The following is a 17102-nucleotide window of genomic DNA, read 5'->3' as shown; positions in this document are numbered from 1 at the left end:
AACTGGGGGGTTAAAATTCATTCCCTTGCTGCGGGGGAGGGGGGAATCTTATTTTTGGCTTCCCCTGGGCTTGTAGCTTAGTGGCTCTTCGGGCTAGTAACCAGCCCCCGGCTAGAGCGAGAGACACATAGCCGTGCAATTAGAGCACTGGCCTGGGAATCAGGAGGTCAGAGTTCAATTCCTGCCATGAATGTGGGTGCCCGCTCTGTGCCTCGGTTTCCCCATCTGTGAAGCGGGGAGGATTCTGCCTCCCGGGGAGAGGGGTTGTGCGGCTTGATTCATCAAGCGTGTGCAGCGCTTTGGGATCCTGTGCGGACGGGGGGACGACGCTGTTCCAAGCTGGTGCTGTTGTAGCACCAAGTAGTTGCGCGCAGCTCTAACCACGAGGTGCTGCTGCCTCCCACACGTAAAAGGGGGACAAGCCCTTAATCCTTTGGCTGTGTAATTCTCTCTTACATCAGCCCTTCCCGCCCTGCCGTGCAATTCACTGCCATTGACCCGCTGTGTCATGTGGGGCCCAGAGACACCTCAGCCCCACACCGGAGCAGGTCTGCATCCGCTGCTCTCTGCCTGGCATGGAAAAGCTGCATCCATCTACGCTCTCTCCTGCACGCATCTCCCAGGACTCCAGTCTCCTCCTCCAGCAGCAGCGCCTACATCCTGCACTGATTGGAGCTCTATAATTACCAGCTACTGCCAGGCGGCGGCTGCTGCTGCTGGACCCAGTTCCCCTGGCAGCTCCGTCGCGGGGGCGTGCACAGAGGGCGGGGGGGGGGGGGGATCCCATCGCAGCTGCTGGTTCACTAGGAATTACGATGCTGCCATCACCTCTCACCCACCTCCAGGCGCAGGGATGCTTTGAACAGGGGCTCCTGAAGTAGAGTCCGCACGGCCCCCCCACGCTGCTCAGTGCAGCCCTGGGGCTGGAGCCCAGGCCCCCGATGGCTCCCCTTTAGGGGTAGCAATCGCTGCTGGGTCCTATCGCTCTGGTCCCCCGGGGGGCCATGGCAGCAGGGTCCTGAGGTTGGCATCGCAGACTCAGCACCATGATCTGGAAGAAGGGGTCGGAGGCAGGCGCTCAGGACACCAGCCTGCTCATCGCCCTGGACAAGAGCCGCTCCCGCCTGTCCAGCGGCTCCTCCGGCACGGTCTACAACGGGGTGCCCTACGCTGGCTTCGTGAGTACGAGGGGGCACACGGGGGGAGCGGCTACCAGGGGCCGGCCGGGCTGCTGCAGAGAGAGGGGTCTGGGGTCTGCTCTTCCTGAGGCCCAGCGAATGCCGCAGACGTCAAGGGTGGGAGAGCAGAATCGGGCCCGGGCGTTCCTGGAGCTCAGCCACCCCGGCCTTGCCCTGGCAGCGTGGCTCGTGGTGGCGATTGGGGGTGTTTGCCAGGCTAGGGGGCTGGTTGTGATTGGGGGAGGGGTATTCTCAGGTGTTCCACGGCAGGGAGAGGTGGGCAGTGCAGTTGGTTTCGTCCGTGTTTTAAAAAATCTTGCCTGCGCTCGTGAGAAAAACACCTGGTATCCGATGCCCACGCAGCCCAGCCCCCACGCCCCCCGGCGGAACACGGTCAGGTGTGGAGAAAACCGGGTGGATTTGCTTTGTGAAAATCCCCTGCTACTCCGGCTCTGTGCCCCCAACCCACCGCTCTGCCAACATCCCGCCGTCCCAGTCTGCAGCCCCGCCCCACCCCACCCACCCCAAGCTCTCCCAGTGCCAGGCGCCACTGGCCAAAGCGTGTATCGTTTCCTGGCCGGAGCCCAACGCTGGCGAAAGACTAAGCTGAGACCGACAAACCCCAAGGAGCCTCTGCTCCAGCTAAAGACTGGGAGCTCCAACAGAATCAGCTCGCGCCCCGCAGTGCCCATCTGGAGGGCAGCGAAACGGCCCCGCCCGTTTTCCAGCCTCGCCTGGCCGGGACTCCCACGCCGCCGGCCTCCCCCCCCACTGCAGTGCAGCAGCTGAGTCAGCTGTGGGGGCAGCCCCCAGGCTACCAGACGGGCTTCCCCGGGGCATCTGCCACCCTGGCATCAGTCCCATCCTCCCTGCTTTGCCACAGCTGGAAATGCTGCTTTTCCAGCGGGTTCTATTCCAGCCCTCCCGTCGTCCCCCCAAGTCCCCCTTTCCAGGGGCGACGCCCTTGGTGGTGCTGAGTTCTAGGGGGTGGGGTGGAGGGAGTTCGTCCATTTCACAAACTGCGGCTCTTCCCATGTCCCCGACCTCTGGGACCCGCCTTCATGAGAGAATCCCGTCAGGAGTGCGGGGGGCAGAGGGGAGCTGCCCAACCCCCCGTAATCCAACCCTCCCCTTCCCCTCCGTCATTCCAGACGCAGAGGCCCAGCCCGGCCGCTGGCCTGGTGCAGGTGGGTTTCTAGTCCCAGCTCGGGCCCCTCTCTAGGCCAGCGGTTCTCAGCCCCATCAGCACCAGCTGCAGCCCGGGTCCCATCCTCAGGGCGTACAGGTCGTGTCTGTGTTGGGTGGCTGCAGCCCACAATGGTTAATAGGCCAAGAACCGCGGCTCTGAGTCTAGGCCGAGTCTGCTGCTGCTCTGGGCGAGGCCTGTGCAAAGCTCCCACGGTCAGTTACTGGGGCCGTTTCAGCCACTGGCCTGGCTTAACGGGCAGGAGTGGGGGTTAGAGGAGGAGAGAGCTGGGGGGGTCCTTGCAGCTCGTTCTGGGTCTGGTTTCTCCTGGAGCTAATGGAGTCGGGGGGGGCTCAGAACAGGCCCAGAGCGGTAAGTGAGGCGAAGGTTTGGCCTTCAGGATAGCTGGTGTTCTGTAGCGCATCTGCAGAACCGTGGCCGCGGGGAGTCGGGGGCTGGGATAGCTGGGGGCTGCAGGTCAGGACTGAGGGGCACCAGCAGGGCTGTGGGGGGGGGGTGAGCCCAGGGCTGGGATAGCAGGGGGCTGCGGGTCGGGGCTGTGGGGGGGGGGTGAGGGGTGAGCCCAGGGCTGGGATAGTGGGGGGCTGCAGGTCAGGGCTGTGGGGGGGGGGCTGAGGGGTGAGCCCAGGGCTGGGATAGCTGGGGGCTGCGGGTCGGGACTGAGGGGCACCGGCAGGGCTGTGGGGGAGCCTAGGGCTGGGATAGCTGGGGGCTGCGGGTCGGGACTGAGGGGCACCGGCAGGGCTGTGGGGGAGCCCAGGGCTGGGATAGCTGGGGGCTGCGGGTCGGGACTGAGGACCACCGGCAGGGCTATGGGTGGGGGGGAGAGGGGTGAGCCCAGGGCTGGGATAGTGGGGGTCTGCGGGTCAGGACTGAGGGGCACTGGCAGGGCTGTGGGGGAGCCCAGGGCTGGAATAGCGGGGGGCTGCAGGTCAGGATTGAGGGGCACTTGCAGGGCTGTGTGTGTGTGAGCCCAGGGCTGGGATAGTGGGGGGCTGCGGGTTGGGACTGAGGGGCACCGGCAGGGCTGTGGGGTGAAGCAGCCCATCTGGCTCTAGGTTCCTCTTCTCAGTTTCCTGAGCACTGAAACGTTCCCCAGCTCCCCCACACGGACAAAACGAATCTGAGCTTGGGCACGGGGCCGAAGCTGGCCCGGGGCGCGGGAGCCGCATGGTTCTTCTCTGATCCCATCACTCCTCCCCTGCCCCTCTGTCTCGTTTGTTTCCTGGCCGCAGGATGAAGAGGAAGAGGACGATCCCGTCGACGTGCACGGTGACGAAGGCTACAGCCCCAACCTCAGGGGCAACTACTTCCGAGATGGGCAAACCAAGATCGGTGAGCGCCCCCTTGCCCTGGCCTGTACCTCGGCAGCTCCCCGGGCCCCCTGTCTGGGAGGAGCGCTCGCTGCCAGCCCAGGCTCTCCGAATAGCCCCGCAGGCATGGACCCACGCAGGGCCCTCTCTGGCTGTGTGAGCCGGGCCCGGTGCAGCCCAGGACGGGGACCCGGGTGTCTCTAAGCCATCCTACGTCATTGCCCTCTGCAGTCTGCCCTAGAGCAGCCTTGGAGCTCTTTTGCATTGTGCCAACTGCCAATGGGCCTCCCGGGCTGTTCTGGGGGCTGGGCACAGAGATGCTCGTTGCCCCAGACAGAGGCACAAAGAGCAAGTGACTCTCCCAAGGACACCCAGGGGGTCAGTAGCGGAGCCAAGAAGTGACCCTCCATCTCCTGCATCCCAGCCCCATGACCCTCCTTGCTCTGCGAACATATGCTCCCTAAATCTCTTTTCCTCGGCAGCATCATGTGGCAGAGGGTTCCATTGGCTAACGGACATTGTCTAGAGCAGTCATGAAATGACCCAAAGCCCCTTGCTCGGCTCTGTTAATGATGCTCCCTCCCTCCCCAGTGCCCTGCTCACACCTGTGGGCTGCGGCTGCAGGGGCTTCCTGTTCGCCAGCTTACACAGCCTGCGGGCGTCCTGCTGCAGTGCCCGAGGCCACGCCCGCTGCAGTGCCCGGGGAATCTCCGCTGAGGCTAGCGGTGAGGCGCCCCAGCTGGTGGGCTGCATGTGCCAGAGCGGGGCTGATGTTCCCTCCAGCAGGGGGCGGTGGTGGCGTGTGTGGCCCCCCACCCACACTCTAGGGGCCCTAGGACTGCTGTCCCCCCCGTCTCCCTGTGCGTGGTCTGGGTGCTTTATTATCCCGGTGAGTTTCTCTGCTGCTCCCTGGCCCTGCGAGAGGCTCCCAGCCCCTGGACCGCTGCAGGGCCGGACCGCAGCCCCCTCCCCTTTGCCCCCGCAGACTTTGTGCTGGTCTGGGAGGAGAAGAGGCGCCCCCCGAAGAAGAGGAGGGGGAAGCTGGCTTCCCACGAGGGCAGCAGGGAGGCAGCCCCTGAGGCCAGAGACGACCGGCCACGCGGGCACCACGAGCACTGGAAGAGGAAGTTCCTCAACAACCTGAGAAATGCCGGGCTGCTGATGGAGAAGGTGAGAGGAGAGACTTATACCGTGGGCCCCTGCCATGTGCCTCCCCCCTCTGGTCCCGCCGCATCCCTCCTCCCTCCTGGGCCCCGGGCCCCAGGTCCCCGCCATGTCCCTCCCCCCAGGCCCCTGCCACGTCGGGTTGCCAACTTTCTAATCACACAAAACCCAACATCCTTGCCCCTTCTCCGAGGCCCCACCCATGCCCCACCCCTTCTCCAAGGCCCCGCCCCCTCTCGCCATCCCCCCTCCCTCCATCGCTTGCTCTCTCCCATCGTCATTCACTTTCACCGGGCTGGGGCAGGGGGTTGGGGTGCGGGGGGGGGAGTTGAGGACTCTGGCTGGGGGTGCAGGCTTTGGGCTGGGGATGAGGGGTTTGGGGTGCAGGAGGGGGCTCTGGGCTGGGGCAGGGGGTTGGGGTGCAGGCTGTGGGAGGGAGTTTGGGTGCGGGAGGGGGCTGCAGGGTTCATCGTGGTTCCCAGCCAATGGGAGCTGCAGAGCCAGCACTAGGGGCGGGGACAGCACGCGGAGCCTCCCTGGCCGCCCATGTGCCTAGGAGCCGCAGGGACCTGGGAGCCTGCCTTAGCCCCGGGCCCCTGCTGCGCCGCTGACTGGAGTCACCAGGGTCCCTTTGTGGCTGGGCGTTCCGCCTGGCAACTCAAGGCCCCTGGCATGTCCCTCCACCTACGGGCCCCAGGCCCCCGCCATGGCCCTCCCCTCTCCAGGCCTGATCCCCCGCAGTGTCCCCCCCTCCGAGCCCCAGCCCCCCACTCCATCCCTCCCCCACTGGGTCCAGGCCCCTGCTGCATCCCATCCCCCCCAGGCCCTCCACCACGTCCCTCCCGGCTCCAGCCAGGCCTGGCTGCGGCTGATTGGGGTGACGGTGCATTGGGAGGATCTCGAGGCCTTGCTGGCCCCAGGACGCAGCAGTCAGGGAGAAGGCGGCTGTCCCCTGCCTGACCCCAGGGCTGTGTGTCCCATCCCTGCCCTATAGGCCCTGGCCTGGAGCTGCCCCTGGACGCTGGCACATGGCAGCTCTGCCCCCCTGGGGGCTCCGTGTTCAGCCCCCTCCTGCTTCCCCCCCAGGAGGAGACACTGAGCGAGCGGAAGACCATCCACTACCTGAAGCTGAGCGCCCCGTGGGACGTGCTGGTGTACTACGCCGAGGAGCTGTGCATGCGAGCACCCCTGCAGGTCTGTGTGCCCCGGTGGGGCGGGGTCTCTCCCTCCAGGCCCCCCATTGCCCTTTGCTGGGGGAGGGTGCCTCCCACCCAGCTCTGCCAGCCCCCCTCAACCCCGACCCGCCAGCCCCCTGCTAGCCCAGCCCCCCCAGCTCTGCTAGGCCCCCCTGTGTGTAGGAAGTAGTGGGGGGACTGACCCCATCTCCGCCCGGAGGCAACTGTCGGTCTGGGAGGTTCCCCTGACCGCCCCCTGCCCTGACGCTCTCTCTGCCGACCGCAGGCCCAGCCCAACCCGGACCGGAACAGCTCCGCCGAGGTCCTGCAGTGGCTCTGCATCCCCAACGCCCTGCAGCAGCACGTCCCCAACAAGCCCGCCGACTATTACACCTGCGCCTTCCGCAGGTCCAAGCTGGACAAGTGAGTCTGGGCGGGGGAGGGGAGGGGGCAGCCGGAACCCCCCCTGATGCCCGCGAGTTCCTGTCCAGCAATGCGGTGCGGGTAACTCGCCAGGCACCTGCTGGTGGGTGAATGTGGTGTTCATACAATCGATAGCTTCCCCCACAACTGCTCTGCCGGTGCCCCTCAATCCCGACCCGCAGCCCCCCTGCGCCAGACTGATACCATTGTATAGTTATGTGCCGAGCCACATGGGCTCTTTCCTGCCCATCGGCCCCACCCCCGGTGCTGCCCCCCAGCTATGCTGATGCACCTGAGCCCTGACCCCCAGGCCTGCTCTGAGCGCTGACTGTCTGTCGTGCCGCAGTGGGATGGCGAGAACAATCCATCTCTGGTGCCCATCTCAGTGGAAGAGATTTTCCAGCCCTTGATGCAGCTGGGTTTGGAGTCAAGTAACCCAGGGGGTGGGCAGATCCCAGCCTGAATTTCAATGGGGGGGGGGGGCACGGGGGAAGGGGAAAGAGGGTGGAAGCATTGCCAGGAAATTAACTCCAGCTCTCCCCTCCTGGGCTGGTTGTGCAGGGAAGCCGCCAGAGAGGCTTTTAACCAGCTGACGATGCCACTCGGGCAGGCGACTGGAAGGGCTTTCAGAGGCAGCGGCTGCCCCGTGCAGCCGTTGCCCACCACTCAGCACGTGCTGGCCTGGTCCTGCCGTCTCATGCCCAGCTGCTCCCCTTGAGGCTCCTTTCCCTGCTGTGTGTCACCCTTCGGGCTACCTGGGAGGGTCAGGAGTGGACCGTCCCGTCGGGGGCTGGGTGACTCACAGGTTCTTGGCCCCGGGCCCATTACCACAGTATCTGAGCAGTTCCCTGTCTTGACTGGGTTCAGCCTCGTCCCCTGGGAGCCTGGCCGGAGTTGGCAGCCCTGTCAGGCCAGGAGCCCAGAGACACTGAGGGACATGCCCAGGATCACACAGGGAGTCTGTGGCAGAGCAGGGATTTGAACCCAGGCCTCCCGAGTCCCAGGCTGCCGCCCTGACCCCTGGGCCACCCTTCCTGCTACTCATGGCACCTCCCGCCCTCGGGAACGTGCTCAGATACCCGGTGACGGGCCTGGAATAAACCCCTGCACGGATGAGACCGGGCGTTGCCGCGTGACCCTCTCGAGGGCACTGGAGCAAGGCCAACACCTCGCAGGGCCCCCTGAGTTCATGGCTCCCAGCTCAGCCCTGGCGCTGCTGGAGGCGTTGCTAATTTCTAATCTCTGAAAACCGAACACCCCTGCCCCGCCCCTTCCCCGAGGCCCTGCCCCTGCCCCACCTCTTCCTTTGAGCCCCCCCCATAGTGTGCCCCCCCGTCACTCGCTCTCCACCCCTGCCCCCATTGCTCGCTCCCCCTCCCCTGGGACTCAACTGCTGTCTGCAGAGCCGGGCTGGGAGGAGCTGAGGCGGAGCCTGCCCAATCGGGGCACAGCGGAGCAGGGAGGGGGGTCCCTGGAGTGAGGGGCTGGGGAAATGGGGGCACAGGGGGGCACAGCAGGGGTCAGTCCCCAGGGCAAGGGGCTGGAGTAGGGAAATGGGGGCACAGCAGGGTGGGGAGGGGGTCCCTGGAGTGAGGGGCTGCGGAAATGGGGGCACAGCGGGGCGGGGAGAGGGGGTCCCTGGAGTGAGGGGCTGGGGAAATCGGGGCACGGCGGGATGGGGAGGGGGGTCCCTGGAGTGAGGGGCTGGGGAAATCGGGGCACGGCAGGGGTCAGTCCCCAGGGCAAGGGGCTGGAGTAGGGAAATCGGGGCACAGCGGGGTGGGGTGGGGGGTCCCTGGAGTGAAGGGCTGCGGAAATGGGGGCACAGCGGGGTGTGTGGGGCAGAGAGGTTAACACCCCCCCACCCCGGACGGTGCTGGTACCTGCTTTGAAGCCAGTTCTTGCTCCTCCAGGCTCCAGCAGCAGCTGCTGCTCTTCCCACCCCCCAGTGGCAGAGGCTGGTTACTGCAGGTAACTGGACTTTGAGTGCCCAGTCAGCTGTGCTGACCGGACGCTGCCAGTTTCCCTTTTCAACTGGACGTTCCCGTCGAAAACCGGACGCCTGGCAGGCCTAGGCGGCGGGGACCCCAGGCCCAGGGACCAAGCCCGCCAGGCAGCACCGTCCTTGCTCTCCCCTCCCCTGGCCCGACCGCAGCGGGGCTGTTTGTTGTTTATCCCCCACAGGTTCCTGGGCAGCGACTCCCGGGACTCCTACTTCAGCAACACGCAGAGACATCGCATCGTAAGTAGGGTGGGGGGAGCCTGGGGACCTCAGGGGCCTGGCCCCCTCCCAGCACTGCTCTGCCCCAGCCGTGCTCTGCCCGGGTCCGTAATTAACCCCGTTGCCCTAGAGGCAGCTCCACGGACCCATCACGTGGCGGGAGGCCAGATCGAAATCCCCCAGCTCTCTAATGGGCTGATTTAACCCCCCAGATCCAGCCTCCCTGTGTGGAAACCCCAACTCAGATTCCCCCTTCATGGCTTCGGGCCCAGCTCTGTGCTTCAGCCTCCGCGGGCCCCACAGCTGGTGGGAAACGCTAGAACCAGCGATGTGTGTTCAAATCCAATCTCAGGCTCCAGGGCACGGCTGATTGCCTGGGGAAGGGTCAGGAAGGCTCCCTCTGCCCTGCAACTAGCACGGGCCAAGGGGAATGTGGGGGCATCAGAGCCACGGGCAGCTCCTGCCCTGGGGGCTGGGCCAGATAGGTCAATGAAAAGGCTCCCGTTAGTGTCCCAAGGCTCTGGTGCAAGGTCCAGGGGTGTGAGCTCCACAGGGCTGCGCCCAGCTGGGGCTTGCTGGGTTCCTGCTCCGCGCGAATCCCGGCGAGGATGGACTTTGCTGACGGCGCCGCACCCCTCGGGTCGGCAGGTCTATGAGATCCTGGCTCGCACCGTCTACGGGAAGCGGAAACGCGCCGAGATCGGGATCAACTGGCTGTTGAACGAGCGGGTGTACGCCGCTGCCTTCCCGCTGCATGAGGTAGGGTTCGTCCGGTGGGCTGCTGTCCCTCCGGAGCTGGGATGGGGTGGGGGGGCCTGGGAGAGAGATGTCCTTCCGGAGCTGGGATGGGGGGAGGGCCTGGGAGAGAGACATCTCTCCGGAGCTGGGATATGGGGGGGCCTGGGAGAGAGACGTTCCTCTGGAGCTGGGATGGGGGGGGGGCCTGGGAGAGAGACGTTCCTCTGGAGCTGGGATGGGGTGGGGGGGCCTGGGAGAGAGATGTCCTTCCGGAGCTGGGATGGGGGGAGGGCCTGGGAGAGAGACATCTCTCCGGAGCTGGGATATGGGGGGGCCTGGGAGAGAGACGTTCCTCTGGAGCTGGGATGGGGGGGGGGCCTGGGAGAGAGACGTTCCTCTGGAGCTGGGATGGGGGGGGGCCTGGGAGAGAGACATCTCTCCGGAACTGGGATATGGGGGGCCTGGGAGAGAAAAGTCCCTCCGGAGCTGGGATATGGGGGGTACTGGGGGGCAGCTGCTGGTTCTGCAGGTCCTGGTTGGTCACAGCAGCCATTCAGCTGGCACTAGGCGGGGGTCCCAGACAGCCGTTGGCAGCCCTGCCCCTGGGCACCGCAGAGACCCTGCCCCATCCGCGGTCGCCCCTTGCTGTGCAGGTGGCCGACCCGTCTCCCTCTCTGTTGCCTTGACCCAGGGCCCCTTCGAGACGCCTGAGTCTGAGGTCCCCGATGAAGCCCTGAACCCTCGCCAAGTCCTCTACCGCTTCTGGGCCCAGTGGGGCTGCTGGTACCGGTACCAGCCACTGGATCACATCCGCCAGTACTTCGGGGAGAAGATTGCCATCTACTTCGCCTGGCTGGGTGAGAGCCCACCTCCTCCCTTCTGTCCGCCTCTGCCCAACCGTCCCCTGGCGCCCCCGGTGCAGTGTCCCGGGGGCCAGCTTGGGGCTGGGATGGGGATCCAGGGGATTCTTCCTGGAGCCTGCTGGACACACAGAGCCCCAGGGGCTCACCCAGCCTGTGCTGCCTGGTGGCACCGCCCAGGGCTCTCCGTGTCCTGGCCGGCAGAGGCAGACTCCCAGCACCCTGACTGGTACGGAAAGGGCCGTGGGGCAGGACCATGTGGGCAGGTCTCCTGGTTCTTTCCCTTGGTGCTGCCGCTAAGTGCCAGCAGTGCCATGTGGATGCTGCCCTGGTGCCCTGTGCTCCTGCTTCACAGGGGCGTGGGTGGGCGTGGCGTGGAAGAGGGCGAGTGAGGTGCCATGGGAAGGTCTGCGAGTGCCTTAGTCCTGCCCCCAGCCTGCCAGGTGGGGCGGGATCATTGTCCGCATTTTACAGCTGAGGAAACTGAGGCATGGACGAGGGAGGGACTTGCCCCAAGTCACACGGGGCATCAGCCCCAGGGGTAGAACCCAGGAGTCTTGGTGCCCCACCCTTGATGGAGAGGGGAGGGAGGGGGTCTCCTGTGCCTGGTGTCGCCCTCCTCCAGGGGCTGGTCTCACGTGCCCGTCCCCTCTGCAGGCTTCTACACAGCCTGGCTGCTCCCTGCTGCGGCCGTGGGCACTGTGGTCTTCCTCGCAGGCCTGGTTGCCATGGGAACCAACACGCCAGCGTGAGTCTGTGGGGCTGGGGTTGGGAGCATGTGTGGGGGGGACACGTGGTGTGTGTGAGGAAGACAGCTGCCATCCTGCCCTTCCCTCCCCCCCCAGAGGCCCCCCCCCCCACTGACATCCAGCCCTCAGACGCAGGAATTCACAGGCTACCTCCAGCCGCCCTTACTGCAGTGTGCGGCCTGGAAGCTGCGAAGGCCCCGTGCTGCCTTCTTGCAGGGCCTGTGCGGGGAGGGGGGGCTATAGGGGCTACTCCAGCAGCTCCCATCACTCTCCGCTCCCAGGCCTAGCAAAAGCCCCAGGGTCACCGCTGCCAGAAGAAAGGAGGGAGGGGGCGACACAGGGAGGTGCTTTGATATGTGGTGACTAGATAGAAGGGTGGGTGGGAGAGGGGATTATAGGTTGTTGGATGGCGGGTGGGGAGATGATAGGTAGTTGAGCAGATGGATGACTGGATGGGTGGGTGTGTGGAGGGATGGACAGGTGGGTGGATGGAGGGATGGACGGCTGGGTGGATGGAGGGTTGGACGGGTGTGGGTGTGTGAATGGCTGGAGGGGTGGGTGGATAGATGGGTGGGTGGGCTGAGGGATGGATGGGTAGAGGGATGGATGGGTGGATGGACGAGTGTGTGTGTGAATGGCTGGCTGGATAGATAGACGGATGGATGGACAGATGGATGGACGGGTGTGGGTGTGTGAATGGCTGGAGGGGTGGGTGGGTGGATAGATAGATGGATGGAGGGATGGATGGGTGGATGGATGATGGACGGGTGGATGGACGGGTGTGTGTGTGTGAATGGCTGGCTGGATAGATAGATGGGTGGGTGGGTGGATGGATGATGGACGGGTGGATGGACGGGTGTGTGTGTGAATGGCTGGATGGATAGATGGATGGGTGGGTGGATGATGGATGGGTGGGTGGATGGATGGACAGATGGATGGACGGGTGGCTCTCTGGGATGAAGCAGACACATGCATGTGCTGGTATGTGTACATGTGTGTGCACATGTGGCGGTGCGTGTGAGGACCTGTGCATGTGTGTGCGTGTATGCAGTGGGTGTGGGGTTGGTGAAGTGCTAGCCCTGTGTTTCTCCTGAGGAGCCGTGCCCCGCTAACCCAGCCCTGTGCTCGCTCCCCCCAGGCAGGAGATCTGCGAGAGCGGAGGCCAGTTCCTCATGTGTCCGCTCTGCGACACGTGTGAGACCTGGAACATCTCGGAGATCTGCCCCATGGCTAAGGTAAGGGAAGGCTGCTTGGGGGCCGATGCAGGCAGGGCCCAGACCCTGCTGCCCACGGGGGCCCGGCTCGATGCAGTGAGAAATCCCCACGTTTGGGGTTTTCCCTGCACAGACGCCCACAAAGCCTTGGAGCTCCCCCTGCTGGTGCTGCTCAGAGCTGTGCTGGGGGGGAGTGGGGGAGCTCTGACTGTAGGGGAGCCCCTGGCTACTCCAGTCCCAGCATCTCCCAGTAGGGGGCGCTGTAGGGAGCAATGCTAGAGGTGTGAGATGGAGGCGGTGAAGATGTAAATGCCTGTGCAGGGGAAAAGGGCTTCTGTGTCTGGTGAAGAGGCCGTGTGGCCCCTCTGCTCTGTGCCCCTGCAGGTCGGGTACCTGTTTGATCACCCCGGGACCGTTTTCTTCAGCGTCTTCATGTCCTTCTGGGCCGTGACCTTCCTGGAGTACTGGAAGAGGAAAAGCGCCACGCTGGCTCACCACTGGGACTGCATGGACTTCCAAGAGGAGGAGGTGGGTTCCCATGACCGTCCATCCACCGCGGCTGGCTCTGCCCATCTGCCGTAGGCCACCTCGCTGGCCAGGATGGGTGCAGGTGTGCGTGTCGGGGATCCTTCCCTCTCCTCCCTGAGGCCAGAGGGGGCTGTGGCCAGATACATGCCTCCCCCTGCAGGGAACGAGACCTCCTGCCCCAAAGCACAGGCACAGACAAGAGGAGTTTAAGGAGACTCTCTCTTCAGGCCTCCAACCATTAACTGGTGCCAATCCCGGACACGGGAGCAGGGCCGAGCGCAGCGATGCACCGACTCCCCCAGCGGTGGCACTGGGTTGGCAGGTGGCACCATTCGTGGCGCCTGAACCTGTATCCCCCTCAATAGCCCACCAAGGGCCCCCACCCTTCTCCTCCCCAGCTGTCCCCTCTCTTGGGTGGAGACCCGCGTCTCTCTCCCTGCTGCCCGGGGTATTTCCAGGCTGTGAAGCCCCCCGCTTATGCTGTGCTATTGCCCAGAAAAGCAGGCTGGCGGGTGGCCAGTGTTGGCACTTTGCTTTCTCTCCAGAGGCTGCAAACGGCGCATTGCCGGCAGTTATACGGCGCCACCCAGCTCTCCCTCAGGAAGCACATGGATTCGTACGGCAAAAGCATTGCTGAGAAAATGTATTAACCAATAAAGGAACCTGCACACGTGCTAAACAGCTGAGCAGAGCTCACCCCACTCGAACCAGGGCTCTGGCTGGTGATCAGGCCTTCAGCCCCACCCAGGGGGTTCTCCTGGGCTCCCAATTTCCACGCCGCTTGTGCTCAGATCTAGCATCCCCCGAGTGTGAGTCCCCCCTTTAGCCTCTCTGGGTCTCTGCGATGCGCAGGGCGATGCGCCGAAAGGAGAGCTTGCAGAGTAGGTGCCGCCCCCTAGAGATTTCCTGGGGAAACGACTTCAGCGTGTCTGGCCCCTTGTTTTTACAGTGTTCTCTGAAGCACGTGAGCTTCCCAGCCTTTGCATCAGCCCCGTTTCCCCCGAAAAGCAGTCACTTGCCCTCCCACAATAGGACACGAACACCGGCGGTCGTAACGCTGGGAACTCCCACGATACTTACACTTAACTCAGCAAGGTTTGTCCAGGGGGTTGCAGGGTCTGGGCACGCCCGCGGATGCCCAGCTGTCCAGCAGAGCCTGTAGGGGGAACCACACCAGTCATGCCAGGCGACCGGGGGCTAAACCCCCCTCTGGCTCCGTTTCCCCTCCTGCAGGAGCGGCCCAGGCCCGAGTTCGCTGCCATGGCCCCGCGGATGGAGCAGAACCCCATCACGGGGCTGAAGGAGCCATACTTCCCCAAGCGGGACCGCCTCTCTCGCGTCCTGACGGGCTCCATGGCCATTGTCATCATGGTAAGGAGGAGGGCGTGGCCTGGGCTGACATCCCCTGCCCGGGAGAGGTGGAGACATGCCCGGGCGGGACACTGCCCTGTTCTTTGAACCATCTGGCTGGGGATCAAACTCGTAGGCCCCGGAGCAGGGCGAGGAAAGTGCCGATGGCAATTCCCGTCCCCAGTCTTTTTCCCTCCTCTCCTGCTAGCAGGAGCTCAGACTTCTGGCTCTGAACGTGCTCTGCTGCCTCCTAGCCGGGCCTTGTCCCAGGCCAGCCTTCCTCTCTGGCTGGGACTGAGACCCAGCAAACTCATCTCATGCCAGCCAGCGCAATGGCCACCACGTGGTGGTAGTGAATTTAATCCCCACTGGCCTGGGGCAGCTTAGGCACGCAGAGCTCCCTATCCCGCCCCGATCCCCCCCAGCGTAGCGTGCAGTGACCCCGGCGGAGCTGGGAAGCATGGGCGCGTTGCGAGGGAGGCCCCACAGTTTGGGCTTTGATCGTTAACAGGTGTGGCAAAGAGAATGGCGGTGATTAGAATGGACAGCGCCTGGGTCTGGTGTCACTTCCAGCTTCCCCCAGCAGGGGTCACTCTCCAGATGCCCTGCATTAAAGGAGCCCCTGGCGCAGGTGGGAAGGATGGACTGCCCGTCTCCACGGGACGTCTGTCCTCCTTCAGCTGCCTCGGATGGGCTCCTTCCGCCAGGAGTGTGGCAAAGGGGCCTGGCGGAGTGTCAGGGTGTCCCCCAAAGCTGGGCCGAGACCCACATGGGGGTGCTAACACCTCCCCCGTGTTTGACACCAGCCCCGGGCCCCCGAAACCCCACACTTCTCCCAGCCTCACGACAGAATCGAGCCCAGGGCAGGCCGGGGCTGGGCGTTGGCAGTTCGGGAGGCTCAGAGCCTGCACCTCGCTGGCACGGTGGAGCAGTCCAGCTGGGGGCGCTCCCTGCTCCGCCTGCCGTCCGCTCCCCAAGTTCAGCGCCAGGCCACCCACCTCCCGCTGCTTATGCCTGGGCTTCCCCTTGCCCCCTTCCAGCTGTGCGTGGTGATGATCTTCCTGGTCTCCGTGATCATGTACCGGGGCATCGTCAGCGTGGTGATGTATCACACGGGCAACGCCATTCTCATGACCCAGGTGAGTCCTGTGCCCTGCGGGGACTCAGAGCTCCCCCCTCCCGGACAGCCCTGGGGTCCGGCTGTGCTTGGGGTGACGGACCCTGCTTGGACCCCGCGCTGTCAGTCAGCTGCTGGGCACCTGGCTAGGGAGGGCATGTTGGCTGACGGCAGCTCCTACGGCTGTGAATGGTGGGGCTCTGGCCAGCTCTGTGCAGCCGCTGGAGAGGAGCCCACCCAGAAGGTCTACGCCAGGGCTCAGCTGGGCTATGGGGCTGGTGCACTGCACTGGGACTCAGGAGACCCGGTTCTATTCCCGGCTCTGCCTTGGGGCAGGTGACTGCCCCGCTCTTTGCCTCAGTTTCCCCATCTATAAAATGGGACTTGTGACCCTGACCTGCTTTGGGAGCTGGCGCTGGCTAGGAGCCAGGGGTGAGACTCAGGAAGCTCCCAGCGGAAGGGAAGCCCGTTGTGACAAACTGGGACTGTTCTTACTGTGGTCTATGAATGCTGACAGGGGAGGTTGGCTAGGACGGTCTGCATTGGGGGATGGGAGACTGGCCGAGGGAGAATACCTGAGCATGTAACATGAGAACCCAGGGAGGGGTTAGCGGCCAGGTGACACCTTTGCCCGGGGAAACTGAACAAAGGCTGGGGAGAGAGTTCAGAGCTGGCTGGTGACATGGCTGGGAGGCAGACGGGGCTCTGACCTCCCAAGGGGGCTGTGGTGCCCTGGGACCCCAAGATGGACCTAACTGAGGGGGTCCTGTTGTCTGTGCCTGCAAGACCTGTCTTGGACTGCATTCCTGTCGTCTAAATAAACCTTCTGCTTTACTGGCTGGCTGAGAGTCATGGTGAATCGCAGGAAGCCGGGGGTGCAGGGCCTTGTGTCCCCCCACACTCCGTGACACCTGTTACTTGCCTCGCTGTTTTACAGGCTGGGAACATAGCGAACATCAGCAGCAGCCTGGTGAACCTGGCGCTGATCCTCCTCATGAGCCAGGTCTACACCTCCCTGGCGGAGAAGCTCACCAGGTGGGGTGAGTAGGAGAAGCCATTGGCAGTGCCGCCCGGCTGGAACTCCCCCCGGGCTGCTCCCACTGTCCTGCAGAGACCTCAGCCTAGGCCCAGCCCCGGAGGCGTGTGCGGGGGAGCGTGGCTACTCTGGTTTCTGGGGCTGGATGGTGCCACCTCAAGCGAGCTCTGGGGGGCACCCTACACCTCTGCAAAGGTCTGGCACATCCTGGCCTTGGCCACCTTCTGGGTGGTGGGGGCAGCGGCGGGGCTCAGGGAAGGGCTGTATCACAGATCCGAGCTCTGCTGAAATAAATATGGTTTCTCCATCCCAGGCCGATTCAGCTACAGAGACCTCGGCCCGTCCCCTGTGTGGGAGGAGGGGGCTGGCTCTGCGGGACCCAGGTGGGCACTCCCACCGGGATAAGCCCCGCACCGAGGTCACTAGTGGGCATATGCAATTTGTGATTGGCTGATGCGCTTTCCACTGGTCTGTGCAGGGCTTTGCTTGGGACCGAACGTTCCTGCGACTGCCTGTACAGCCAGGCCAGCTGAGAGCCCCTGTCATTACGGGCCCTGCTGGAGAGAGAACCTCATGCAATAGGCCTTCGAGTCCCCCAGCCACTGACTGTGTAACAGCCCTTCCACCATCGGTCGCCAAGGGGGATTGAACCTGCGGCATTCAGCGCCAAAAGCGCCTTTCCCACTTGAGCTAAAGGAGCAACTCCATAAGCTAGCAGCAGTAGTAGACGCTTACCCTCTTACATGGACCAGTCACTACAGTGGGACAAACACCCTGGCTCCTGAACTGTGGGTTCCATGTGGACGTGTATTGGTCCTGTGCCCGTCTC

General features: G+C 64.4%; 1 protein-coding gene across 1 annotated transcript in view; it reads left to right on the top strand.

Annotated features, from left to right (window-relative positions):
• Nucleotides 1-1046: 1046 nt before the first annotated feature.
• The window catches only part of LOC135893490 (anoctamin-7-like), a 28367-nt gene continuing 12311 nt past the window's right edge, over nucleotides 1047-17102 (top strand). The window contains exons 1-14 of the mRNA XM_065421320.1: nucleotides 1047-1178; nucleotides 3621-3720; nucleotides 4684-4868; nucleotides 5949-6056; nucleotides 6324-6460; nucleotides 8645-8702; nucleotides 9330-9440; nucleotides 10111-10276; nucleotides 10937-11027; nucleotides 12167-12263; nucleotides 12627-12770; nucleotides 14004-14141; nucleotides 15161-15259; nucleotides 16175-16277. Coding sequence (XP_065277392.1) covers nucleotides 1047-1178; nucleotides 3621-3720; nucleotides 4684-4868; nucleotides 5949-6056; nucleotides 6324-6460; nucleotides 8645-8702; nucleotides 9330-9440; nucleotides 10111-10276; nucleotides 10937-11027; nucleotides 12167-12263; nucleotides 12627-12770; nucleotides 14004-14141; nucleotides 15161-15259; nucleotides 16175-16277 — 1669 coding nt within the window. The remainder of the gene's footprint in view (nucleotides 1179-3620; nucleotides 3721-4683; nucleotides 4869-5948; nucleotides 6057-6323; nucleotides 6461-8644; nucleotides 8703-9329; nucleotides 9441-10110; nucleotides 10277-10936; nucleotides 11028-12166; nucleotides 12264-12626; nucleotides 12771-14003; nucleotides 14142-15160; nucleotides 15260-16174; nucleotides 16278-17102) is intronic.

Source organism: Emys orbicularis, chromosome 22 (assembly GCF_028017835.1).
Source record: "Emys orbicularis isolate rEmyOrb1 chromosome 22, rEmyOrb1.hap1, whole genome shotgun sequence".
NCBI lineage: Eukaryota > Metazoa > Chordata > Testudines > Emydidae > Emys > Emys orbicularis.
This window is presented reverse-complemented; position numbering and strand designations above follow the sequence as displayed.